Raw genomic sequence first — 27,965 nt, 5'->3', positions numbered from 1 at the left:
AGTTACCATCGTTAAACCCTATAGTTCACATTAGAAGAAGCCTTTTGACCTTTGATGACGTCAACGCTTCTCTTCCCAACAATGTGTCGCAAATGATGTCTCGCTGTCTGGAGCAGCAAGGTTAAGTTGTTTTATCCAGAGGGCCATTTGGTCTAACCTGGTCATTCTTAATCTTCAAACCGCCTGCTACCAGTTTAGTTGGGAGGTGTGAGTGGGTTGACCTGAGGTTTCTTTGCCGAGAGCTCGGTTGGATGGTCGGATCAAAGTGTATCTTTTTAATGACGGTAGTGGGGAGGGCAAGCAGAGAAACATAAGATAAATGAGATATCACCGTGGCGAGCGCTCCAAGCCAGCAGGTGTTTCTGAGGCTATTTTTAGCTCCATTAGGGCAGCGAGCCCAATGCCTGTGACTCATTGTTGAAGCTCATTGGCTGACTCCATGAGTGCTGTAAGAACACAGGCTGCTCTTTGTAAAGAGCTCTCTCAAGTCAGAATTAATATTCCCCCCATCATTCCAGGATGCTTAGGGTCATCTGTTTGCCTCACTAGAGAGAGCCGCTCCTGATGCTTCAAAGTCGGCTCTCTTCTGAGAAGTGCTGTCACGACAACAAACCAAGGTGAATTTTTGCTAAACACCCAGAAGTTGGACCTGGCAGGCATAGCCGACATGTATCAGTGTCGACAGAAAGAGGGAGAGCTTGTGTGTGCGTATGTTTCTGTCTTATATAAGGGATGATATAATATCCATGGGTGCTCTCGGGGAGGAGACACCACACAGCGCAGCTCAATATCTGCAGGAAGAGGAGTCATTATGATGTCGCCAGCGTTGCCATGGCAGCCAGTTTGGGTGGTGGATTGGGTGTGGGTTTTGTCATAGTCTAAGATTGCACCACTTGCTTTTATGTTGCTATTTATAATCAGTGGTTGCGCATGCAGACATTTTTGATGATGGCAGAGAACATTATGTTCAACCAAACAAGCACACAAATGCTTTACCATTAATGTGTGAATTGCTGTGTGTGTCACAGTAAGTGCCTTGCTATGGCAACTCATTAGGGGAATATTCTAGACTTAAGAGACACTGGTTCATGGATAGAATTCATGGTTTAAAGGCTTTGCCTCTGTGCGTGTGTGTGTTGTGTGTGTGTGTGTGTGTGTGTGTGATCATGGAACAGGTGGTGGTGCGTTATGCCAATAACTAGCTTTCTGAGGATTAAAGTTACATAGCTAATGAATCTAGTCTCTTGCATCCAATCTATCTATCTATCTATCTATCTATCTATCTATCTATCTATCTATCTATCATCTATCTATCTATCTATCTATCTATCTATCTATCTATCTATCTATCTATCTATCTATCTATCTATCTATCTATCTATCTATCTATCTATCATTCTATCATTGTATTGTTCTGTCTATCATTCTATCTATCTATCTATCTATCTATCTATCTATCTATCTATCTATCTATCTATCTATCTATCTATCTATCTATCTATCTATCTATCTATCTATCTATCTATCTATCTATCTATCTATCTATCATTCTATCATTGTATTGTTCTGTCTATCTGTATATCGACAATATAAAATATTTTGAAGATTGTTTCAATTTTTTTTTTAATCCCCATAATGAAAAATATTAGGATCCAAAACGACAACTTCAGACTCCATTGACTTTCAACTTGGATGAAAAATAAAATATTGTCTTTTCAAAACATTCTCTTTTGTGCTTGACATAAGAAAGGTTTGGAATAAAAAAAAAGTTTAATAGAAATTGCATTGCTGTACCTGAAACCATGAACAAATCAATATTCTCAGTTATTGGTTCTATTTATCAGCCATTAAGGCTATGTACTAAAGCGCTCACTAAAAATTTGCCAACTAATCCATCATGCTGACTAAGAGGAAAAACCATTTGACTTAATCATGTTTCCAGTTGCTTACTCAGTTAACCTTAAAGTGACTTGATTTCTGTTTGGGACTTCCTGTCGTTACATCATCCCCAATTGTGTAACAACCACTGTGTGCTTTCCCTCAGTGATAAATTTACTGGTATATCATGGCGAGCGGTTCTTTAAACTTCTTTGTCTTTCTTCTCTACACCCATAGATCATTCTGTACATATACACTTTCCAAAGACCATGTCTTCGTATTTGCTTTTTGTCACGCAGAAGAGTCACAGTCTCTTATGATGAGCATCTCTTCTTAGCCGCTTTCTGAGGGACTGTCCTCCAGGCTTGCTATTGATTTTCACTGTCTCTCGGATATATATAGTTCTTGGGGCCTTGGGGATGCCCTCTGCTTTTTGTACCCGTTGTATTACTTGTAATGAGGCACAGCTTGAAGACTACAGCAGCAATTTTCCATAATGGTGAAGGTGTGACGATGGCTCTAAGGAGGGAGGATGGTGGGGGAATAAGAGGCAGGAACACAAACATCACAACTTTCTGAACAACAAACTACAGCACTGTAGTCTCTATACTGACCAGAGGTGTCAGTAGAACACACTGGACCAAACCATGGCTAGTAATAACCTTCCAAATTGCACATGGAATGCTGGCTGGGATTCTTATATAGTCACTGCAGAATTGTTTCTACTTTATCTCTGCTGTGTCAGAGAAGCTCATATGGGGCCATACTTAGAAACATTTGATGGGGGAGGTGTTCAGCTGAGGAGGGAAATGAGGACAATTTTTCTAGCATTTTGGAAGATTAAGCTTAATTCAGATTCACACCAATAACGATAACTATAAAGATAACGATATTAGCATTCATACCAGCGAACGATATCGTCCGTTTATTCTAAGCGCACACTCGTCTTGACCTCGTTAAATAGCAGGATGGATTCTGATTGGCTGTCAATGTTTGTATCGTTCATCAGCTGGAAAAAAAATCGTTCTGGAAGTGATTCCAATGTTCCATCCATCGTTTCTCTGTGCTTTTATTGTTATAGTTGTAGTGTGGACTCTGCTATTGTTTAATATTGAGAACGATTTTTAGAACTATATCTTTATCGTTATCTTTATAGTTATCGTCCTTGGTGTGAACATGCCTTAAGACCTGCTCACACCAAGCTATAACTATCAACAAAAGTATAATGATAATGACACAGGAACAGTATTGTTAGAATCACTTTTATAGCGATTTTTTTAACAGCTGATGAACACTAAAAACATTGAAAACCAACTTGACTTTAAAACACATACGAAATTTTTAAATAATAAAGTTTAAATTTAATGTCTCTAAAAGTGTCATGTGGTATAACTATCAAGTAAAAATAATAAAATAAAATAAAAATTCTCTTTCAATGGATACATGTGAATGAATAAATTGTCAAGGCTAAAAGTTCATGAATGTCATTATATTTTGCAGTAGTGAACACATTTTTTACACATGGACTTGACTGAAAAAATGCCCAACTTTTTGATATTGACCTCCAAGGGTCCTGTATATGACATAACATCCTGTTTTTAACAATGCATATTGATTGTACCACATGACTTTGTTGGTTGCACCACATGACTTTGATTTGATGGACTCAAGTTTTTTAAATATTAACAATTTCAAAACCAAAGATATTCATATCCTCATATATGTATACCTGATCGTTTAAATATCAATTATGAATAATTTATAATAATAAACCATCAAAATGTATTAAAGACTTTTGTACTAAATCCTTCTATTCTCCTTCCTTGTTTCTCAGTGGACATTAAGCCAGAGATTCCACTGGCTCTTGATCCGGGCTCCCCACTGGACCTACGTACAGACGTTAGGATGCAGAGCTCTGCTTCAGATCCCACTGTGTGGGAAAGACAACTTCAACATGAGCTGCTTCTCATTCAGAAACAGCAGCAGATTCAGAAACAGTTACTCATCAGTGAGTTCCAGAAGCAGCACGAGAACCTGGTTCGCCAGCATCAAGCCCAGATACAGGAGCATTTGAAGGTACCAACACAACCCTGTTGTCATACTGAGCTGATGCAACACAAAAATCAAGAAGTACAACCGTACAGTCCAACTAGATGAATAAAGGTATTATAAACATCTGCCTCTCAGTTGCAGCAGGAGCTACTTGCTATGAAGCAGCAACAGGAGCAGCTGGAGAAAGAGAGGAAACTAGAGCTCCAGAGTCAGGAGAGAGAACTGGAGAGACATCGCCGTGAACAACAAGTCCTGGTCCTCCGCAACAGAGAGAAGAGCAGAGAGAGTAAGAGCTCATCATCACGCTCACCCACACAACACTCAAACACTCCACAACCTGTCTGTACCTAATACCATGAAAATGTCATCAGTCAAATGACACATTTATATGACGTCAGCTTCTTTTCCGTGTTCACTTGAGAACAACACAGGATGAAATTTACCAAAAAATAAAAAATAAAATGAGTAGCCTAGTGAGCTAGATCTGGGCTGGCAAACTGTAATGTGTATATATATATATGTATGTATGTATGTACATACAGTATATATATATATATATATATATATAGATAAAAATAAAATAAAATAAAAAATCCATGAAAATTAAATAATTAAAATAAAATTAATACATCTTTATTTAGTAAACATACATGTGTATATATATATATATATATATATATATATATATATATATATATATATATAAATAATACTTATAGAAGGAAGAAGTAAATATATGTTTACAGATTAAAATAAATAAATTAATAAATAAAATGTTGGAGGAAAATGTGCTTAATTATCATGAATAATTAGGATAATTTAAATAATTTCATAACCTAAAAAAATAATAATGCACCATCAGAATAGATTTAGTTTTTGATAATACCTTTTCAGTAAGAAGACATAGTTTTTATTTTTGTCTAATTTAAGTCATTTAGTAAATATACACGTATTGAGATATATATATATATATATATATATATATATATATATATATATATATATATATATATAATATTTATAGAAGGAAGAAGTAAATATATGATTACAGATTAAATTTAAAAATAAAAATTTAATGTTGGAGGAAAATGTGCTTAATTATCATGAATAATTAGGATAATTAAAATAATTTCATAATAAAAAAAAAAACTAATGCACCATTAGAATAGATTTAGTTTTTGATAGTTCCCTTTTCAGTAAGAAGACATAATTTCTTATTTTTGTCTTATTTAAGTCATAGAAATATGACTTAATGTTAACACCCTTGACAGGTTTCATACAAATTACTCATAAATAAATAAATTAGAATGTAAATTTTGCACAAAGTTTTATTTAACAGCCTTCAAGAGTGCTTCACTGCTGCTGTCCAGAAGAGGGGGATATTCCTTCTTTTGTTTAAAGGTGCTCACAAATGTTTAGCCAATGATGTTACAGAGGCATCTGAACTGGAGCTTTTGAGAGGAGCGTGTGGGTGAATGTGTTGGAGAGATGCTATTGTTTGAGGCCGATCCTGCTGTGTCTGGGAGTGGCAGTAATACAGTCATTTCTCTGACCTTGAAATGAAGCCAAACTCTGGAAACAAACATTCTTTCTGTTTACAGTGACTGTATCACGCTAACCACAGAATGTTAGTCGAGCTCTGTCAGGAATGTCTCAGTTTTATTGTATCTAAATATAATTTGAATCAACCCCAAGATGCTCATAATTTCTGTTTGTGCGTCTCCTGGTCTGACAGGTGCGGTGGCTAGCACTGAGGTCAAGCAGAAACTCCAAGAGTTTCTGTTGAGTAAATCCACCAAAGACGGTACAAGCAATGGGGTCCCCCAGAGCTCCAAACTGTGGTACACGTAAGTAACCTTCACATACCTCAAATACCTTAAAACATTTGCTGTTTTAAAAGAGCTGGAATTTGTTTTTTTTTATTTCAGACTTTTCATTTTAAATTAATGTAAATTTAAATACTATTTAAACGTAACATCTTAATAGATAAATAAAAATATTATTCACTATGATTGTAAAGTTTGGGGTCAGTAAAATTTGTAATGTTTTGAAAGAAGTCTCTTATGCTCACTAAGGCTGCATTTATTTGATCAAAAATACAGTAAAAATTGTGATTTAAAATACCTGTTTTTTATTTGCATATGTTTTCAAATATAATTTATTAATGTGACGGCAAAGCTGAATTTTCAGCATCATTACTTCAGTCTTTAGTGTCACATGATCCTTCAGAAATCATGCTAATATGCTGATTTGAAGCTCAAGAAACATTTCTTATTATCATCATTGTCAAAAAAGTTTTGTTGCTTAATATACATTATTTTCAGGATTATTTAATGAATAATATGTTTAAAAGAACAGCATTTATTTAACATATCTTTGTAACATTATAAATATCTTTACTGTCACTTTTTAAGAATATAATGCATCCTTGCTGAATAAAAGTATTAATTTTTTTTTTTTTTTTTTTTAATCTTATTTACTCCAACCATTTGAATGATTGTGTATTTAAATGCTGTAAAATATAAAAAAAATAAAATAAAGCAAGACCGGAGGAACATTTTAGACTTTCCAAGGTAATAAAATGTAGGTGATTTGAACTAATAATCAGTAATGTGATACTAAGGTGGATAGTACTAGAGCACAGAAGAGCTGTCAGCTGTATTTATGACTGTGAGGTAAGTTCAGGAGTTCAGTTTGCATCTCCTTTCTGTTCAGGGCCTCCCATCACACCTCTCTGGAGCAAAGTTCACCTCCTTTGGGAGGAGCATCCTCCTCCTGCAAGATCTCCCTGCTCTCCCCACAAGACTCCCGGGACGACTTTCCTCTGAGGAAGACAGGTAGGTTGCTAAAAGTTGGGCCCTCAAAACTGTCACAAAAAGATGTTACTCGCACTATCGTTTCGTAATATTACCATAATGTGTGTTGCATTCATGAGACATACTACAAATTATATTTAATTTCAGTTTTTATTGCTTTATGAAACATGGGAGGTGGGGTTATGACTCAAAAGTCTTTTTCCCAGAATTACAAGATCCCTTGAGAGACGACGCATAGGCTCAGATTTGCATTATTTTAGGGATAGTTTAATGAAGAGTGGATTTCCACAGTAGGATTTCTTTTCCTCTGAGCATGCTATAGAACCACAAATTTGCTAAAACGCTAAAGGTATATAATTTTCAGCTATTTAAGAGGCTTTAATTATTTCGAAAATCCTTGACTTTTCGCAGAAAACACCACAGGTTTGTTGACTCAGTGCTGGAAGGAGTCTCATAGGAAGTCAGTATTAATGTGAGTTATGACTCCCACTTGGCTGGCCAGTCATGAGTTCTTGCAAAGGCCGAACTGTTCATAACTGTGCTGTTAAGTCACGGAAATGACATTGCATTCCTTCCCCTTTGTGTCTTTTTGAATTATGACGGTAAACAATTATACCTGCTTAAATGCTTTACCATATGGGTTGGCATGTTGTGTATTTACATAATTTAGGGATCAGGCAAGTGAGGTTTAATCCTAAATTATGCGGACTGTGTCTGCCAAATGTAAACTAATCTAAGGTAATTATCTAGGTTCTGTTCAAATAAGCACTTTATAGACACATGAAAGAGAAGTGTTTATTGTTTTAGCTTTTGAACAGTAACCTCCCAGTTTCAGCAACAATTTCGGCTTCGCTCCACTGAAACCAGCCAATATCCTGAGAACTAAAAGGAGCGGAAGGTTCTGGAATCCAAACAGCCTGCTGAGAAAGCAATGGCTGTCCCAAGCAAAAAAAAAAAAAAAGAGAGAGAGAGAGAGAGAGTGAGAGAGAGGCCTGAGCTGTTGCTGTTTGCAAAACTTAAAACTTACAAATATGAACTGCTTTGGTCCCTGTCCCACAGTATTAAGATCAATGACATATGGTGTGACCATAATAAAGAAAACAAAAAATCTTGTTGAAAACATTTATTTCAAATTTTTAGAAATGCGTCATTGTGTTCATGTTGGATTCATATGGTTTTGAAAACTTTTCTTTAAAAAGTTTACATTTAATGATTCTAAAAATGTCATGTGGTGTAACTATCAAGTAATAATCAATAGACTAAATTTGAGTATATTTGAATACATGTGAGTGTAAAATGAGTATAAACATTATTTTTTAAATATTTTTATAAATGTAAAAAGGTTTTTTTTATTAATTCATAGATATAATAACGTTTTTGAGAAATTGCAACATATGATATTTTACTAACCTTGCCTTGTGAAAAAGATACAAATATCTAATATTTTAAGAAACCTTGACACAAAATACCTGATATTTTAAGAGACCTTGACACACTCTATGATATCACTTCCTAATTTTATTCCTTTTTTCCCTCTGTTTCAAGTTAGTTGCACCACATGACTTTAGTGGACAATTTTTAGTTGACATTTAAAAAAAAAAAAAAAAAAAGGCTGTGAACAGTTTTATTCTCTCTAAGAAATAATAATAAAATTATGTCAAAATATCTTAATTTTTTCAATTATAATTTTTTCTTCATTCATTGTTGTGGAACTTATTCAAGCAACAAACTTTTGGAATAAACCATTTAAGTTTATTTAGTTCATCAATATGCACCAGATAACCAAATAAGTGTATGGAACTACTCATCTTTAAGTGTGTTAATCTTATCCATTGCCCAAACCTTTTAAAACCTATTTCCTTCTAGTTAGATTCCAAACTCTATATGTGGTCACACCCATGCAAGGTCCCTTCCCCCTCTTCCTGTCTGTCTCAATTAGAGTCCCCTCAAAGTAGGCACGCAACAGGAGCCACACAAAGATGCTGGTTGTTCCACGTCCTGGATTTCATCTGAGATGCTTGACTGGCATATGTCAAGAGGTTAGGTTAGCGCTGTGGGGAGAACTAACCAAAACAAGGCAAATTTAGTGAGTGCTACAGGAACTGACACTTTTATAAAGAGGTAATCCTTCATTTCCCTTGAGTCCTTAGCACTGTATCATCTGCAGAACTCAATGTGGCTTTGGTTTGATCACACTGTTCTCGACTGAAGTTGTCAAAGACAAACAAGCCATTTATCTCCAAAGCATCACATGATTGTTTACTCACCATTTATCTTCTGTGTGCCGAGTTCTGGACCAGAAAAGATCCGTGTGGCGGCACATCACACTGCTGCGGGCGGAAATAGTCCAGCTTATTGAAGAGAAGGAAAAACCTTCTTAGTCTTGACCCACATACCAAACATGTGGAGCAGGTGCAGCTGAGATGAGAGGGATTTCAGTTTGTGTGTTTTAAATGGTGAATATTTTGGGCCCTCAGACCAGGCTTGCTTTATTATGTCACGCCATTTTCCCCCACTGGATATGAAGGGATGGGGGAAGGGAAAAAAGAAATGCAATGCAATGATGAAATAATATGGTTTTCAAGGGCAGTATTGTTGCATCACATAGTCCTCGTCTCCTGGGTAAACAGGTGTTTGTATTTTTACTAATGAGAGAAAAAGTATCAGAGAGGCTGCAGGCAGGATCAGGTGTGTGCAAATACACATTGCCTTTAGAAAATTTGACTAAGCTATTCTTCAAAAGAAATGCAAAAGATGCACAAAATTTAAGGATATTGAAATGTAGAAATTTCACTTTAATTTTTTTTTTTTTGTAGTAATTTTGTTGTTTTTGTTTTTTGATTTTATAGTATTTTTATGTCGTATTTATTCATTTATTTTATTTATTGCTTTTAGTTTTAGTTATTTTACTACTGTAACTTAATCTAAATGACAATGAGAGATGTTGCTAAAGTAACAATATTTTTTAATAGATTTAATTCCATTTAACAGTAATAATCCTGTCTCTCACCACTTACATCACTGAACATCTCTGAATATTTATTTAAGCCATGCATTAAGTTACCGTAACTAACAACAAGCAACTGGGTTTTATTTATTTAGCCATTTTTACTTTATTTGCTGTGTGTTAATTATTGACCATGGTTAGCACATCTTAGAAAATATGATCTTTTTTGGTCACTTTGCTCATACATATACACTCTTCACACTTGTCAGACACATGCTAAGCCACACAACTCTGAAGGGAACTTTGTCTTTGGGTTGAGACAACACAATAAATAGACCTCAGCAGTGTGTGCCCTCCAGCGCTGCTTTCAAATGTAATAATATGATTGATTTATGGGCCTGTTAAGTCTTTGCCTCATACATATTCCTGTTTGACTTGGCCTCTGGTTCCAGGCCATGTGTCAGCGTGAGGAAAAATCAAGCAGGTGTCGGGCCTGTCGCTCCGCTGTTTTTGTGGAGTAGAGTGATGTGTTCTCCCATGGCATCACGATCACAGCCTCCTACTAAACCCACCAACAATCGCTCTTCCACCTCCACAGCAATTGGGTAGCGTTCCCGTGGTGACAGGCTGTAGCGCCGAATAAAAATAGAAGGCAATCAGGACGGTGTGGGGTGCAAGGCGGATTGGAGAGGGCTCCCTGCAGTTCGCTCTCAGCCCACTCCGCTAGCGGGATTTACATCCCATTAGTGCGCTGCTGGATGGGAGCAGACAGTCCTGCCTCTGCTTCTGAAGAGGCCTGAAATAGCAGCCCAGCCTGCGGTCCAGTTCTCTCCCTCTCGTTCTCTCCTCTGAGATTACTGCTTACAGCTGTGTCTTCCCATGACTCCCACTTATCAAACTAACTCATCCTATATGATCATATCCATTTGGTCAGCTGTCTTTTTAGTATGGCAACAATCTCTCTCTCCCTCCTTCGGCAGCTCCCTTCAGGGGTCTTAGCATGGCAACAATACTCTTCTAAAATAAGTTCTCAACTGCAAACAAAAAAATTTAATGCATCTAATCACATACTTGCAAAATAAAAATTGAATGAATAATTATTATACAAAAATATATTTATTTATTTGTTTATTTATAGTTTATCATAAAATAATTATAAATTTTATTTTATTGATAAACATTTTCTATCTATCTATCTATCTATCTATCTATCTATCTATCTATCTATCTATCTATCTATCTATCTATCTATCTATCTATCTATCTATCTATCTATCTATCTATCTATCTATCTATCTATCTATCTATCTATCATCTTCTCTTGCTAAACAGTTTTTGTACTGTTGTTTGTTTGCCAGTGTATGTCCAGTTTAGCTTGTGAAGCAAAACCAGTAGAGAACCACTGATCTAGGTTATAACTTGCACACATTAGATGGTAGTGTTACTACTGCACAATGGGGAACTGAGGGGAAAAAATAAAATAGTGCTCATAATAACGAGACCGAATTTCCATATTTTTGGCAGCAAGTTGTAGTGTGGGTGTTTCCCAAAGGGAGGCACTGGATGTGGGTGGCTGGCTTACTCACTCGCTTCCCATCAGAGAGTTGTTTAGCAACACTTGCCTGTACATTACAGTCATATAAACAGACACGTCTCCATAATTCAACAATATTTAAATGATGACAAAATACTCCATAGGGTTTATTTGATATAATTATGTAAATTTCTTCTTTACTTGCAGTCTTTGTCTTTTTAAACAATTTTTTTGCACATTTTGCATTAATATGTTTTTGCATAGACAGGGTGTGGCGTGATGCATTCACTCACCAAAACATCTGTTACCACCAAATTTGTCTGGTAATTTATTTACTACCATACAGAGACTAACTATAAAAAAAAAAAAAAAACCTCTACAGCTAAACACTGCTAAAGTCTTGAGTGCATGTAAAATATCTAGTTGACTTCATAAAATATCTGTAGATTGAATTATTTGGAGTTGCTATTATTCTAGTATTAATACGTTTATAATAATATCATGAAAATTTATGTAATAATTTATTTAGATTAATTATGTATCTGTTAAAAAATAATACAGTAAAAACAGTAGTATTGTGATATACTATTACAGTTTAAATGGTTCTCTATTTTTAATATATTTTAAAATGTTATAATAAAAACATTCTAATAAGTTGATGTTATTTCATCATGTAACACTTTTGTTATTATTATTAATGTTGAAAAGGAATTTGCAGCTTATTAAATACACACACACACACATATATATATATATATATATATATATATATATATATATATATATATACATACATAATAAATATACACAGTACACATATATATATTATGTAAACAAAAACTTTTATTTTGGATGTGATTAATCATTTAACAGCACTAATTTCTATACAAATTAAAATATATTTTATATATAATATAAAATGTATTCTTTCTTATTTTTCTGAACATATTTTTTTCATAGTGTATGGTCAGCCTGGCTCTTTTTTTTTTTTTACTGAAAGCCTTTGTTGCTCAGGCTAATTTACTCCAGATGATGAGAAAACTCTGATCTTTGAAAACAACCTGGAAATGCCCACAGATCTAATCACAGTCCTATAACATCACAGTACAGGAATGCTACTGCACAACAATGTGGATTCCCCTCTCCTACTTTCTGACATGCATAGCTACAAATGCATCAAAACATTTCCGTAACAACGCTAGGCTAGAAAAGTTGAGACTAAACAGTTGAGATCCTGAATGTTTGATTAACATGTGTTACTATGTTTTCTCTCCAGTCTCAGAGCCCAATCTGAAGGTGCGGTCCAGGTTAAAGCAGAAGGTTGCAGAGAGGAGAAGCAGCCCGCTTCTTAGGAGGAAGGAAGGGAGCATCATGACACCCTTCAAAAAGAGAGCCCTGGAGCTTCTGGGTAGGAGTGCCACCCCATAATGCATCTTAAAATTAGATGAAACACACCTGGGGCATAAACAATAAGACCTCCTACCGGTTGGCTGTTTGCTGGCGGTTTCTCTCCAGTAATCACAGCAGCCGTCCGCTGTCTGTGCAGCTCAGTGTGCTGATGTTGTTATGTAACATCTGCTCTGGCAGGTGTCATCCAGAGGACCATCTAGTGCGGTTTTGAGCCTTGGCCGGTTAAAGGATTTTTGCATGGTGTTGCAGTCACTTGTGTTTATTTTTAATGTATCAGTGGCAGCAGTTGGTGGTTGGTTTTGGAAACAAGGTGGCAAGATTATCATCCAGTAAATCCTATATAAATATGCCAGAAATGACATCATCTAGATAAATATGCCAGAAATGACATCATCCTATTGCTGATTATCTAAAAAAATATGTAAATAGATGGGTCAGTGAAATGATGTTCATTTTCTTTTGGTTAGAACTATTAGTTTATTTTAAAATATATAAAAATTGCAATTTATATACATAGAATTTTTAAATACATTTCTGAATTAAAATTCATTTTGATATTACTGGGGGGAAAATCAGAAGTAACAGGGTGGTACAACTGTTCTGTTTTCATAATGAAGAAAAAAGCATCAAATTTGTTAAACAAAAGGATTACATTTTAAAAAACATAAAAAAAAAATAAAAAAAAAGTTAAGCAGTAAGTAACACATGGAATTTTTTTTTTTTTTTGACAAGATAAAGTTGGTTATAAAGTTAGGAATTAATATTGCATTATTTATTGTATGTGAGTGTGTGGGTATTAGATAGATAGATAGAATATTGAAAAACATATTAAAAACCTTATTAAAAAAAAAAAAAAAAAAAATATATATATATATATATATATATATATATAAATTCAAAATAATTTTATCTTGAAAATGTATTTCAAAACCTTATTGAAAATGTTAATATTGCACAATGACAACTGCATGTATTCAAATTGCAGAATATAAATTGGTAAAATATACCTGGAATTTACACTTGACATTTATTTTCACATAAAAACGTTTGTTGAATTTGATAAAAACATTTTTTTATTTTTCAAAACAATATGAAGAATTTATAGATCTACAGTTTATATAATATATTATCAGTAATGTCTATTCTTGCACTTATGTCTGTTTAATTTGATCTTCCTCAGAATCCACAGCCAGCAGCAGTGCACCAGGATCGGGGCCCAGTTCACCCAACGGGGCCTGCAGTGCCTTGGGGGCTGAAAACGGACCCTCCTCTCTACCAGTCACGACACGTACTGAGGTACGTACATTAAAAATGTTTTATTACAGGTACGCAAGTCTATTAACAGTTAATCTTTCTCACAGCAGTTTCATCAAAGCTTTCCTGAAAGATTAAAACCTGTACGACTAAAAGAAAAGTTGATGGCCACCAGGCCCCACCCATTAATTTTTCTCGACGCAAGCCCAGCCTGTCTTCATGCAGCTATGAAAACACAAGTCTGTCTCTACAGCCTGTGACCTGCTTGTCTGTCTCAGTCCAATGAAAACGGCTCCCAGCACGGACAATAAAGAGTCAGTTCACTTCCTCCCACAAACTCCTGCTCTGTACCGCTAACCTTTACTGGCATAGCTATGTGGTTTTCTTTGCCTGAAGCTCTCGTAAAGCTCAGGGCAAGAAAGAGTAGATCAGATATAGTTCAAAATAAAGTTACGTACAGGGCTCACCTATGGATATTCTTACTGCCAACCTTCAAAATAGTGTGCAGGTTCCAGGTTCAGTACATCTTAAGCTCAATCGACTTTATATTATATATAAATCACAACAAAACACTGACTCCCCTATTCTTTAAAAAGTGTTGGTTTACAGTGAGGCATTAAGAATGGAAGTGAAAGGGGCCAATTTGTAAATGTTAAAATACTCAATGTTTCAACATTATAGGCACAAGACGTAACAAATAAATAAATAAATAAGCCCATTAATTGTATTGTGAAGAAAACGCTTACTAACCTTTTCTGTGTAAAGTTATATTCAGTTTTATTTCATTGCCATGACAGCATAATGACTAAACCCCTAATTTGACCATAAGGTTTTAAGATAATAACATTACATCTCAAATTATACACAGTTTTAACAAAACAACTAAAAATTGTATAAATCGTCCAAAGATTGGCCTCAATCAATTCCATTATAACCTTAATTTTTGCTTTTTTCTAAAGAAAACTAAGAACAGGCCAGAATTATTTTTGTGGCAATCATCATAACACCACAATACTGTCAATTAGAGCTGGAAAATTAATCGAAGTTAAACCACAAGTGCTTTTATCAGTTATCAAATTGATAGGCTGCGATTTAATTAAAAAAGTATGCACTGCGTGAAGAACTGTTCATTTACTCGTGAGCAGCTCATGGTGCAGTGTTTTCAGTATCTTATGGTGAAAGTTATAATAGTACGTTTTTGTTAATTTTAGTAAGAATTTCATAATCATATGCATATATAATCACAAAATTGTGAGCCAAATTGTAAAGCCCTACAAACAAGCTTTTTAAAAAAAATATCATATCATCCCAATTAACCATGGTTTTACTACAAATAAAACCCCCAAAAATATGGTTACAGTAGTTAAACTATGTTAACCACAAATTAACCATGGTTCAATTTACCATGCAGTATTTTTAGTAAAATTGTGGTTATACAAATGGTAATCAGTATGCCAAAAAACCTGGTTACTACACTTTTACTACAGTAAAACCATGGTTAATTATCGTAAGGGATGCAGCCCTACTGCCAACTGAGCGTAACTTGTATTGAACCCAAAATATTCCTATAGGAACATGGAGGGCTTTTCCCTTTTGCCGATGTTCATTAGCTCCCTCTGATTCACTTCCTGGTGGCTTCACGGCTTGGTTCCTCCGGGTCCCTGTGGACTTTGCTCACAAAGAGGTGTATTCTGGGCAAATGTGACATGTATCTGTGAAGCCTCAGCTTAGCAGCTGTGTTATTCTTCAACACCACTGTTTACACTCCCATGGACCTCCGATGCAATAGCCGACAAGGAATGCTTATTGCGCTGCGATCCAGGGTCGAGGTGGTGGGTGGTTGAGCTTAATTGATCCACCAGCCGCTGGTAGCCAAAGACACGTTAACAACACAAACACGCCCGATCGCTATTGTATTGACATAAGCTTGACGTCTCATGGATCGCACCGGTGCTACCCGCAGACACCGCACCAGTTTCGAAAGCCAGCCGTGTTTGTGATCCGTTACATTGCGTATCTTCTTTCAGAGAGAACTGGTCCCCTGGGTCAAATAAGGCCGGATATCCACATACAGGTCAGTGAATAGGCAGGAGGGATTGGAGGGTAAACAGTACAGCCCCTCTGCCACATGCTGATGGGCCACACCACTGGGTGGAGGAAGTACAGTCGAAAACTGATCAGCAGTGAGACTGTTTTTACTCTGATACAGTTCAGTTTGAGAAATGATAGCAGATGGGATATGATTCTGCGTTTGTGGGCTTCTCTGTGGCCTTGGTTTTACGTCCTCCAGTTGAGCTCATACAGCTCCGCTGTGGCAGGAACAAAACCGTCATTCGTTTTAGTACATTAAAGTTTATTGTTCTGTTGCTGTTGCTCTTTCCAATGGTCCATAGTGGGATTTCAAAATATCTCTCTTTCTCTCTCCCTCCCTCCCTTCCTCCCTCTCTTTTTCCATCACAGCGGTGGCCGTCACAGTCGAGGTTATTAGGGCCTGAAAGCTCGATGTCTATGTTAAATCTCTATACGTCTCCATCGCTGCCCAATATCTCCCTGGGTTTCTCGGCTGCCTCTTCTCCCATCAGTGTAAGTCAAATAATGACATGCATCATCTTTCATAACTTCCTCTGTTAAAGCCTGTTCACAAGTCTGGATTTTTGGCATGAACAACATGACACAATGCTTCCCTATGAACTCTGTAACACTCTGCACAGTGCTGCAATGAGTATATATATATATATATATATATATATATATATATATATAATAAATATTCAATTTTAAGTATTTAAATATTTTGCTGATTCTTTTTATAAAATATAATGTTATATGTCTCTATATCAGTATTAAAAATAAATTAATATATTTATGCAATATAGTATATACACTATATTTATATTTATATAAGCTTTCACTGTTAATTAATGAATTAATTATTAATATAGTAGTTTTATGTAATATTTCTTCTGCTTGTGTGATATTGTTCATTTACCAGTCAAACGTTTGGAATTATGTTTTAATGTTTTTGAAAGAAGTCTCTTAAACTAAGAGTATAATTTATGAATATGTTTCATATGTACACATATGTACGTGTGTGTGTATATATAACCATTTATATATAACATTAATATATATTCTATATATCCTATTTAAACTTACATTTAAATATGATATATAAAATTCCATATTGTATTAAGTGTGAATAGTTTTGGTGCAATGTATAGTGAGAATATTTTATATTTTAATATTATTTTGTTGTCACTCTTGGTGTAAGCTGTCACTCGACTATAAGGTATAATCAGGACATTATTATAGAAAAATCACATTTTTAATTTGTGTCTCTTTTGAATTCCAATTTAGAGTCACCAAGACTGATTTAATTCTAATTAATTTGATGTGGATGTTTACACTGATAAATGAGGGGAAATGTAGTTTATGGCCTTGGCTCAGCTGCATATTGCTTTGACTGTTGAAAGACTAGCCATCACTGGCTGACTGGATGATATGTGTAGCCTCAGGGTGTTGGCCTTTGACCTTGGGGGATTTTATAGGCCTTAGATAAATATTGTGTTTAAGTGTCTGGTGTCGGTTGCACTCCAGCCCTCCCCAGTCACCTCATCCATTACTGCTGTTTAAAGTCCAGCCAAACCAGAATAATCAAGTTTAGCTCCAAATAATATTTAATCTAGAGTTAATTTGCAGTTTAAATAGTACCTAGAAGATTAAATAAACAAGAATACATTTGTATACATATATTTGGCTATAAGAGACTTCTTGATCTGAACAATCCAAGACCATTCCACATAGTCCCTTATTTATCAGAGCGCATACTGAGGTTTGAATCAGTTAATTCAATACTTTTGCAACTGTACCAATTCAAATGAATTGACAATATCCTCTCTGTCACCTCTCAGGCTGCTTTAGGACTTCAGGAGAAGCATGTTGAGGGTGGTGGTGTATCAGCGGTCATTCAAGGTTTGCCCACCCAACTTCTGGGTCCAGTGCCCCTGTCTGTTGCAATGGAGACCAAAGTGAGCAGCAGCCACCAAGCTCTCCTGCAGCACCTCCTCCAGAAAGAGCAACTCCGCCACCAAAAGATCCTCTCTACTGGTGAGAACATCAGAGCTTCGATATATCCAAAGTTCTGTCATGAAACTCTAGATGGTACAGTCCCATAGGTATAACTCAATCTGGCATAATGACATCATCACAAGGCGCAGCTGATTGGTTCTTTGTATCAGCAGCCAATCAGCTTTCTGCTCAATATTCAAATACACAGCTAGTGTTTGCTGTAGCAGTTGCAGTGCGCTTTAGGAACCCTCCACCTTCCCCAGCTCCACCTGTATAGATCTGCTACTGGGTGATTCATGCATGCTATATATGGGGTTTATTCATATATGTTATTTGTATTTCTTACATGCTCACAGCAGCATGTTGTGGATATATTGGCAGTAGCAAGTCGGTACTTGCTATACCACAGCAGCAGCTTAGCAGATCTATTCCACCAAGACCAAACACACAAACATTGTGATGTACAGTACATTACAGAGTTGTCATGACAGAAATAAGATTCTTACAGAATACTTAAGAAGATGGATAGACTACATATTTTTTCACAGCTTTCACTTTTTTAAGCTACAGCATTGTTAAGTTACAGGTACATTCCCCCCGGAGTAACATGGGGTTAAGTGCCTTGCTCAACAGTGCAATATTGGTTGCTCAAGATTGTCCCTTGTGGGGTTTGAACATGTAACCTTTCAGTGTGTGGCCTTTTTTTAGTTTTTAAATGGATAGTTCACCCACAAATTGTGTAATTTTCTCACTCTCGTGGTGTTCCAAACCCATATTACTTTTTTCTCTTTCTTCAATGAAATGAATGGGAACTAGGTACTTGAAGCTTCAAAAAGCAACATAAAGGGATCAAAGTCTTCTGAAGTCATGCGATAGCTTTGTATGATGTACATACTGCTGAAACCTGGGCTGCGTTTCCCAAAAGCATCGTAAGCCTGGAGCTACGATCAACTGAGGCTTACGATGCTTTTGGGAAACGAAGCCCTGGTCATTGAGACTGAAGGCTCGAATACACAACATGGCTTTTCAAATCTGAACAGATTTAAAACACTGACTCTGTAAATGGTTACAGAGAAAACATGGGCATCATACACTAAACAATCAGATGCTACCAGACTAATCAAATCGTTCTTAACACAACAAACTCAAGCAGAAACTTGCTCCTAGTTGCTATGAGAAATGACAAATGTGAACAATGTGTTCTAAAATCGTCTCAAAATATCAAATGTTTGATGTCCTCGGACTGGGTAGGTCTGAAGTCTGAAGGAAGTCTGTGCCCATCATACACTACACAGTTCTGAGTGAAATCTGTCAACTCAAATCTGTAGACTCACTTTTAGCAGCTAGCATCAACTTGTCCAGACTATAAACTGGGGGGAAAAAATCTGGGCAAAAGTAATGTGGTGTATTCCAGCCTTGTGATCAAATCATCCAGACTGCTTTGTAAACTGGATCAACCAATTCATTGAAAAGATCCAACCTAAAAGAATGATTCATTCACAAATTGAACTTGGGGAAAATGCTAAAGTGATCTAGAGTGAGTAAATAGTGACACATTTCATTTTTGGGTGCCCCATTCCTTTAAATGATATGAGAAGGTGAAAATTTGGTCCCACTTTATATTAGGTGGACTTAACTACTGTGTATTTACATTTAAATTAATAATTTGATACAATGCACTTATTGTGTACATACATGTTTTTACATTTACTTATATTTTTAAAAATACCTATATGTAGTTACATCTGTAATTAATTTCTGTAATTACGTTTATAATTACTCTGTTGACCCATCCCTTACAGCTTAACCCACCCTTAAACCTACCCACACCACCAAACCTGTCCCTAAGCGTACCCGTATCCCACCTCAATAGCAGTAAAAGTCCATTGTACTTATTTTTTGATGTAAGTACATGGTAGTTAAGGCCACCTAATATAAAGCGTGACCGAACATTTTATTCCATTAGATTTGTATTTACCAGATCCATACATGTTGTTACACAGGTCAGAGTCCTGTGCATCCTCCTTCTCCACTGGCCATGATGGAAAGCTCTCCAAGCAGCACCCGACCCAAACTGCCTCGTCACCGGCCCTTAAACCGAACCCAATCGGCTCCGCTGCCCCAGAGTGCACTAGCTCAACTTGTGATTCAGCAGCAACACCAGAACTTCCTGGAGAAGCAGAAACAGTACCAGCAACAGATCCACATCAACAAGGTACAATTTAATTAACCTGTCAGTGCAACAATGACTTTAGTGCTATAATGGGAGGATGAGGATGAAGCTGAATGATTATGTTGTCATCCTAAAGCACATTTTCCTTGAAATACCATTCAGTTCACATGGGAACTAAAGTTGGACAGACCATCTCCATTATGTGAGGGAAAAACCTGTTCTGGGTTCAGAAGCGACTCTTGAATTAGCATAGCTTAAGGCATCAGTTGCATGCTAACACCACAAAATTGCACAGGGACAAGTTCAAATGGGCACCAAAGTGGATAGAAGACATACTTTTGTTCCCCTGTGGAAATATTTGTGTTTCTGTGCACCAGCAGCCGTGACCTGGCCATCCGTTTAAGTGCAATTATTCTGCCGCGCATGCAAGGTTAGCGACACGGGAGGCTCGCGCTGTGAAAGACTCCATTGTTAGCGGGAGCTTGCAGATTGATCTGCCTTATTATTGCTGAGAGTGCTATGGGAAATTCAAGGTTACAAGTGCAATTTTCAGACATGAATATCAAAAGTGCCCAGAGAGCACTTGTTTTGGGCTATTTATTGTTATGGCCTCAGTCACCAGGGCCATGTACAAAAAAACTGTCTAATCTGGGTCACAAATGACTGGTATAGTTGCAAGACTGTAGTTTGAAACTTGCTAACTCATTTGTTTTGCATGTTGTGAAACTGTAGCAAATCATGTTTAAATTAGTGCTGTCAAACAATTACTCACGATTAATCGCATTAAAAATAAAAAATTTTGTTTACATAATATATGTATGTGTGCTGTGTATATTTATTATGTATATATAAATACACACACACATGCATGTATATATTTCAGAAAAATGTTATGTTTATATATTAAATATATTTATTTATAATATAAATTATATAAATATAAATATAGACATTTAACTACATGTAAATATTTTCAAAATATATACTGTATGTGTGTATTTATATATACATAACAAATATGCACAGGACACACACATATATTACGCAAACAAAAACTTTTATTTTCGATGCAATTCATCGCGATTTGACAGCACTATTTTACATATAGAGTGCATAAATAGCTCAGGTTCTTGGAAATGTGTCATATGAATTTGGAAATCTATTAAAAGTCTCAGTTCACTGACTCTAAAAATGTCATGTGCTTAAACCATCAAGTAAAATCTTAAAGCATATTTTTCCTACACATTGAACACATGTGAGTGTACACAAATAATTATTTTCAAAAACCTTTTTAGGTATGTTTTTTGGGGAGTCGTACCACATGACATTTTACAGTTTGAACTAAAAATATCGATCTGATATTTTAGGAGGTTTTTACCTTGATACACAGTTATAAGATAAGATATAATTTCATGTTGTATTTTTTTCTGCATGATTGCTGCATATTGGTTGCACCATATGACTCCCAATTTGACAAGATTGTTTTGTTTGTTTTTTAATATTAATAAATAATGAAGCTAAAATAATTTTTTTCTAAGAAATAGTAGTAGATTATACCAAACTATTTAAGGATTAATTTTTAAGAATTTAATTCTTTTAACTCTTTTTTTTTCTTCATTATGATATTAGGACAGTTGCATCACTCTGACATTTCTAAATTTATGCCCCCCAAAAATATCAAAATTCACTTTATTTCAAAAATTCATGCTCATCATATAAGAGATTTATTCTAATTACTGCTGTCAAACGATTAATCGCGATTAATCACATCCAAAATAAAAGTTTTGTTTACATAATTTGTGTGTTTACTGTGTATATTTATTATTTATATATAAATACACACACATGCATGTATATATTTAAGAAAAATATGTTATGTTTATATATTAAATATATTTATAATATAAATTATACGAATATAAATGTATACATGTAAATACAATTTATACTGTATGTTTGTATTTATATATAACTAATAAATATACACAGCACACACACATATATTATATAAACAAAAACTTTTCTTTTGAATGCGATTAATCGTGATTAATCGTTTGACAGCACTAGTTCAAATATTGTATTATATATAAATAAATTAATAGATGCTACTAATGAGCATTATTTATTTGAACCCGCTATTTTTTCCAGAGCTGAATTCAGTTTGTACCATAAAAATGATGTGATCTGACTGGAAGCGACTCCTAATTATTCTTACTAATTATTAACAAGTAAATAATCTCTCTTTGGACGGTCTGTAACCCTAAACTGTTGTAGCTAGGAGTAATAAATGATTTCTGAGAGAAATGAGGTCATGAATACTGTGAAATCAGGGATTAGCGTACTGGTTTAATAACTGCATGTTTCACCTGCGCTATATAGGGCACCGGTGTAATTTTACATCCGCTTACAGGCTTTAGTGGGAGATATAAAAAGTATTTTACTAATTCCAGGACACAATGACTATATTTACTTGATGTAGCATGTATTTATATGAAGCTCACTGTTTGGCTGTTATTCCATCTTGTGAATGAGTTCCAATTCTGGTAAATGACAGTGTTTGTGTTGCCTGAATTGGCACAGGGACAATAAATGGCTCACTGACTGAAACACTTATGAACATCCAATAACAAATCATGTTTCTCTCTCCCATAGATGCTTTCGAAATCAATTGAGCAGCTTCGTCAGCCAAACGTCCACCTGCAAGAGTCAGAGGAGGAAGAAGGAGAGGATTTTTATGACCAGGCCATGCAGGAGGACAGCTCGCCCTCTGGTGGCGTCATCAGAAAGCACAGCCCCGACAGCAACACCTCCGCTTCACCCACCGAGCCACGGGACACTCACCGCGGAGTCATCCGGGTGAAAGAGGAGCCCAACGCCAGTGATGATGAGACAATGGTCACTCAGAGCCTGGCCGGCAAGCAGAGCTCCTACATTCACCATGTTAAAGGCAGGATGGTGATCCAGGCCATGATATGAAACAACAGATACACCTTCACATTCGCACACGAAGGCACAGGCTGACATACACGCGACATGCTTACACGACACAGAGCCATTGCTTTGGGAGCTTCAGAACTGATCTCATTTGTGAACTTGTGAAGTGATCTCTGTATTGTACGTTGTATGTTTTGTATATAATTGAATAAGATGAGAATTTAGCCAACTTGGTCTTTTAAATGCTAAGAAGCAGTTTTTGATTGTTTGTTGAAATAATAATTTAAGAAATCCTTTCTACTTTCTACCCACCCTTTGAGAAACAGCAACTTGAAGCTCTTGTAGGATATTTCTGTGATTTCCCATGGCACTATGGATTTCTTATAGATCTTTCTTTGCTTTTTATGAATGTTATTATAAAGATATGTTACAGTTTGTATGATGAAAAAAAAAAAACTTTGTTTGCTGAGAGACTCCCAAATTGTCTGGAAACAAGTCAGTAACCATGAAAATCCACACAACAACAGAATAAAAGGAATATTCTAGGGTTGACACAAGTTAAACTCAGTTAACAGCACTTGTAGGATAATGTTGATTATCACAAATTTAAAAACCAAACAAAACAATGGAAGTTGATTGGGCCCCAATTTTTTGATAATATAATACAATTTTATACAAAATGTAATAAATTTTTCTATTGAAAGTTGTCTGTTGGATAATGTTGATTACCACAAAATAAAAAAAACAACAAAAAAAAACAATGGAAGCTGATTGGGCCCCATTTTTTAAATAATATAATATAATAGAAAACCCTGTCTAATTAATTTTTCTATTGAATGTTGTCTATTATTTGAGCTGTAAAGTTGTTTGTTTCATTTTTGGGTTTTAGCCATTCTGTTGTCATACAATGGCAATGAAGCTGTAACACTCATAACTTTACACAGAAAAGATTAGTAAGCAATTTTTCCTATTAAAATCATGTTAACATCCGTATTGTTTACGTACTATTAAAATGGTGAGTATTTTAATGGATTGGCCTCATTCATTTTTTGCATTGCTGTCGTAATCTAAGTGCTGTCGATTGAGCTAAACTTACATTGAAACCCAGAATATTCCTTTAACAGTTGGAGCGAGATCTAGAAAGCTCTAGAATGACATTCTGTGTTCCCTGTTCTCCTGTGGCCCAAATCGAAGGCTGCCCTGGATTGTGAGCAGCACTCTGCTCCTTGCTGAATTTTGAGAGGGAGAGAGTTGTAGAGGAAATGCCTGGTGGAAGCCAGGAATCAGAATGATTCATGAGCACAGGAATGCTGGGAGAGGACAACTCCACGCTGAAGTCAGAGGGCCCAGCAGTGAGCTCTGATTTACTGTTGAGGCAAATTACAAAGCGAGTGAGGAGACGGCGGGGGGAGCCCCCTTTTAAAACCAATCATTTCCTCTGTATTCCCACGTGATGTGTTTACCATGACATGCAGGCTTGATGTTACTTCGTTAGAAAAAAAGTAATCGTTCTGTTCTCTCCTGAGGCAGTGTTGCCATTCGTTGGCCGTCTTTTTTCATGAAGTGCTCGGATCAACTCGCGTGATAGTTTCAAGAAACGCACTATTGTCATTTTTTGTTAGCGAGCCATCTTTCCTGTATTTTTCTTTTTTATTTCAAACATTTGGTGTAAAACTGTTGTTTTTGTGACTGAGATCCTCTGAAAAAAACAAAAAAAACTACTTATAGAGGAAAACATGTTTAATTGATGTGAGCCATCACTCTGTCTACAAAAAGCCTGTGAGTCAACCTGAGCTGGCCTGTTTCTTTCCTGTTGTCTGTTCCACTGTTCTGGATGTTAATAAGTACTGTCCACTAGCGATAGAATGTCAAATTTCGTTTGTAACTGTACGCATCCCCTTCTGTCACAGATCACCTTTTTTAAATAAAGTTATTTTCCATCCTGTACTTCTCTGGACAGTCTTTTCACTGGATATGTTTAAGGAGTGAATTTTCTAAATAAAATGCAGTTGCTCTCTAAGAAATTTTCCCACACTCAACCAGAGTCCGGCTTCTGATTCTGAAGGCGATACAGAGGTCTTAGTCTCTGACTTCGAAGGCTTTCGGAACGAGGCTTTGAAGTGAACATGAGAGGTTCCTTAAGTCTGCATTAAAGCTGTTAAGATAAAGTGAACTTCAAGACGGTGATATACAACCTGGGTTAAAGCGACCAGGCCAAGTTTAACCAATTATGCAGGGTAGGCTTAGCCGGAGCGCGGACAATTCCTGGTCTGAACCAGCAATCCAAACACAGTGTGCCACCTGTAATAGTCGATTTTTGGTGTGTTGATATTAAATGACACAATAGAGGGCAGTTTTTTTTTTTTTTTACTTGTGCTACAGGTCTTATTATCTTGAATATTCAGGATTAGTGATTGACTGCCGATTTTATTTGAGATATTCTAAAAGTTTGAATTTTGGTAGATGTTACAGAACATCAACCAAAAATGTAATCAAATTTAATCAATATAATTACATTTATATATGAATGAAAATACATACAGGTGCTGGTCATATAATTAGAATATCATCAAAAAGTTGATTTATTTCACTAATTCCATTCAAAAAGTGAAACTTGTATATTATATTCATTCATTACACACAGACTGATATATTTCAAATGTTTATTTCTTTTAATTTTGATGATTAGAGCTTACAGCTCATGAAAGTCAAAAATCAGTATCTCAAAATATTAGAATATTTACATTTGAGTTTGAATAAATGACCATCCCTACAGTATAAATTCTGGGTATCTCTTGTTCTTTGAAACCACAATAATGGGGAAGACTGCTGACTTGGCAATGAAGACGAACATTGACACCCTCCACAAAGAGGGTAAGTCATAGAAGGTCATTACTGAAAGGTGTGGCTGTTTACAGAGTGCTGTATCAAAGCATATTAAATGCAAAGTTGACTGGAAGGAAGATTTTGGGTAGGAAAAGGTGCACAAGCAACAGGGATGACCGCAAGCTTGAGAATACAGTCAAGCAAAGCCGATTCAAACACTTGGGAGAGCTTCACAAGGAGAGAACTGAAGCTGGAGTCAGTGCATCAAGAGTCACCACGCCAGACGTCTTCAGGAAAAGGGCTACCAAGCCACTTCTGAACCAGAGACAACATCATAAGCATCTTAACTGGGCTGTGGAGAAAAAGAACTGGACTGTTACTCAGTGGTCCAAAGTCCTCTTTTCAGATGAAAGTAAATTTTGCATTTCATTTGGAAATCAAGGTCCCAGAGTCTGAAGGAAGATTGGAGAGGCACAGAATCCATGTTGCTTTAAGTCCAGTGTGAAGTTTGCACAGTCAGTGATGATTTGGGCTGCCATGTCATCTGCTGGTGTTGGTCCACTGTGTTTTCTGAAGTCCACAGTCAACGCAGCCATCTACCAGGAAATTTTAGAGCACTTCATGCTTCCTTCTGCTGACAAGCTTTATGGAGATGCTGATTTCATTTTCCAGCAGGACTTGGCACCTGCCCACACTGCCAAAGGTACCAAAAGCTGGTTCAATGACCATAGTGTTACTGTGCTTGATTGGCCAGCAAACTCGCCTGACCTGAACCCCATAGAGAATCTATGGGGTATTGTCAAGAGGAAGATGAGAGACACCAGACCCAACAATGCAGAAGAGCTGAAGGCCACTATCAGAGCAACCTGGGCTCTCATAACACCTGAGCAGTGCCACAGACTGATCGACTCCATGCCACGCCGCATTGCTGCAGTAATTCAGGCAAAAGGAGCCCCAACTAAGTATTGAGTGCTGTACATGCTCATACTTTTCATTTTCATACTTTTCAGTTGGCCAAGATTTCTAAAAATCCTTTCTTTGTATTGGTCTTAAGTAATATTCTAATATTTTGAGATAATGATTTTTGACTTTCATGAGCTGTAAGCTCTAATCATCAAAATTAAAAGAAATAAACATTTGAAATATATCAGTCTGTGTGTAATGAATGAATATAATATACAAGTTTCACTTTTTGAATGGAATTAGTGAAATAAATCAACTTTTTGATGATATTCTAATTATATGACCAGCACCTGTAATTATTTCTTGCTCTCTGACTAGATTAATTAAATATAAGTTCTGAGCCACTGGCATGACCACATGGATTTGCAAACATAATAGCACTTCTCAAACAGGGTTCATAGACACACCCCTCATATCCCTGTTGAAAAAAATAGCATATGCTGGTTAGGTATGTTTTGAAGCATGGCTGCTGGTTTAAGCTGGTTCTTAGCTGGTCATGAGCTGGTTTAAGCTTGTCATGTGCTGGGCCTAAACTGGTCCTGAGCAGGAGCTAGTTGCTTAGGACCAGCATAGGACCAGCTAAGAACCAGCTTAAACCAGCAGCCATGCTTCAAAACATACCTACTGTATATCCAGCATATGCTGTTTTATTTTCAACAGGGATATCATTGGCTGACATTGGCAGAAATGTTTTGAAGACAAGAAGACAAGGGGGAAAAAATCAGTTTATTCAGTTTGTTTTGGATATTTAAAAAGTTGCATTCATCAAGTAGTTTGGATTTTTCTCCGTTACACATATTTATGTGACTTTAGTTAAATTGTCTTTGAATAGGTATTAAAGGGATAGTTCACCCAACAATGAAAATTCTGTCATTAATTACTCACCCTCATGTCGTTCCAAACCTGTAAGACTTTCATTCATCTTTCGGAACACAAATTAAGATATTTTTGATGAAATCTGACAGCAATGCAACTACCATGTTCAAGACCCAGAAAGGTAATAAGGACATCGATAAAATAGTTCATGTGAAATCAGTGGTTCAACCTTCATTTTATGAAGCCACGAGAATACTTTTTGTGTGCAAAGAAAACAAAAATAACTTCATTCAA

General features: G+C 36.0%; 1 protein-coding gene across 5 annotated transcripts in view; it reads left to right on the top strand.

The window, feature by feature from the left end:
• The window catches only part of hdac9b (histone deacetylase 9b), a 59,243-nt gene extending 34,230 nt beyond the window's left edge, over positions 1–25,013 (top strand). For 3 of the 5 annotated variants that reach the window (XM_058746601.1, XM_058746604.1, XM_058746605.1), the window contains 10 exons: positions 3,713–3,954; positions 4,066–4,216; positions 5,666–5,777; positions 6,646–6,767; positions 12,504–12,635; positions 13,818–13,933; positions 16,352–16,474; positions 17,803–17,998; positions 19,963–20,174; positions 22,785–25,013. In XM_058746601.1, coding sequence (XP_058602584.1) covers positions 3,713–3,954; positions 4,066–4,216; positions 5,666–5,777; positions 6,646–6,767; positions 12,504–12,635; positions 13,818–13,933; positions 16,352–16,474; positions 17,803–17,998; positions 19,963–20,174; positions 22,785–23,108 — 1,730 coding nt within the window. In that variant the 3' untranslated portion in view covers positions 23,109–25,013. Of the gene's footprint in view, positions 1–3,712; positions 3,955–4,065; positions 4,219–5,658; positions 5,778–6,645; positions 6,768–12,503; positions 12,636–13,817; positions 13,934–16,351; positions 16,475–17,802; positions 17,999–19,962; positions 20,175–22,784 lie in introns of all 5 variants that reach the window. The other 2 variants (XM_058746600.1, XM_058746603.1) reach the window with 1 other exon arrangement.
• The last annotated feature ends 2,952 nt before the right edge of the window (positions 25,014–27,965 follow it).

Source organism: Onychostoma macrolepis, chromosome 16 (assembly GCF_012432095.1).
Source record: "Onychostoma macrolepis isolate SWU-2019 chromosome 16, ASM1243209v1, whole genome shotgun sequence".
NCBI lineage: Eukaryota > Metazoa > Chordata > Actinopteri > Cypriniformes > Cyprinidae > Onychostoma > Onychostoma macrolepis.
The sequence above is the reverse complement of the archived record's forward strand: the minus strand, read 5'-3'. Positions and strand labels throughout refer to the sequence as shown.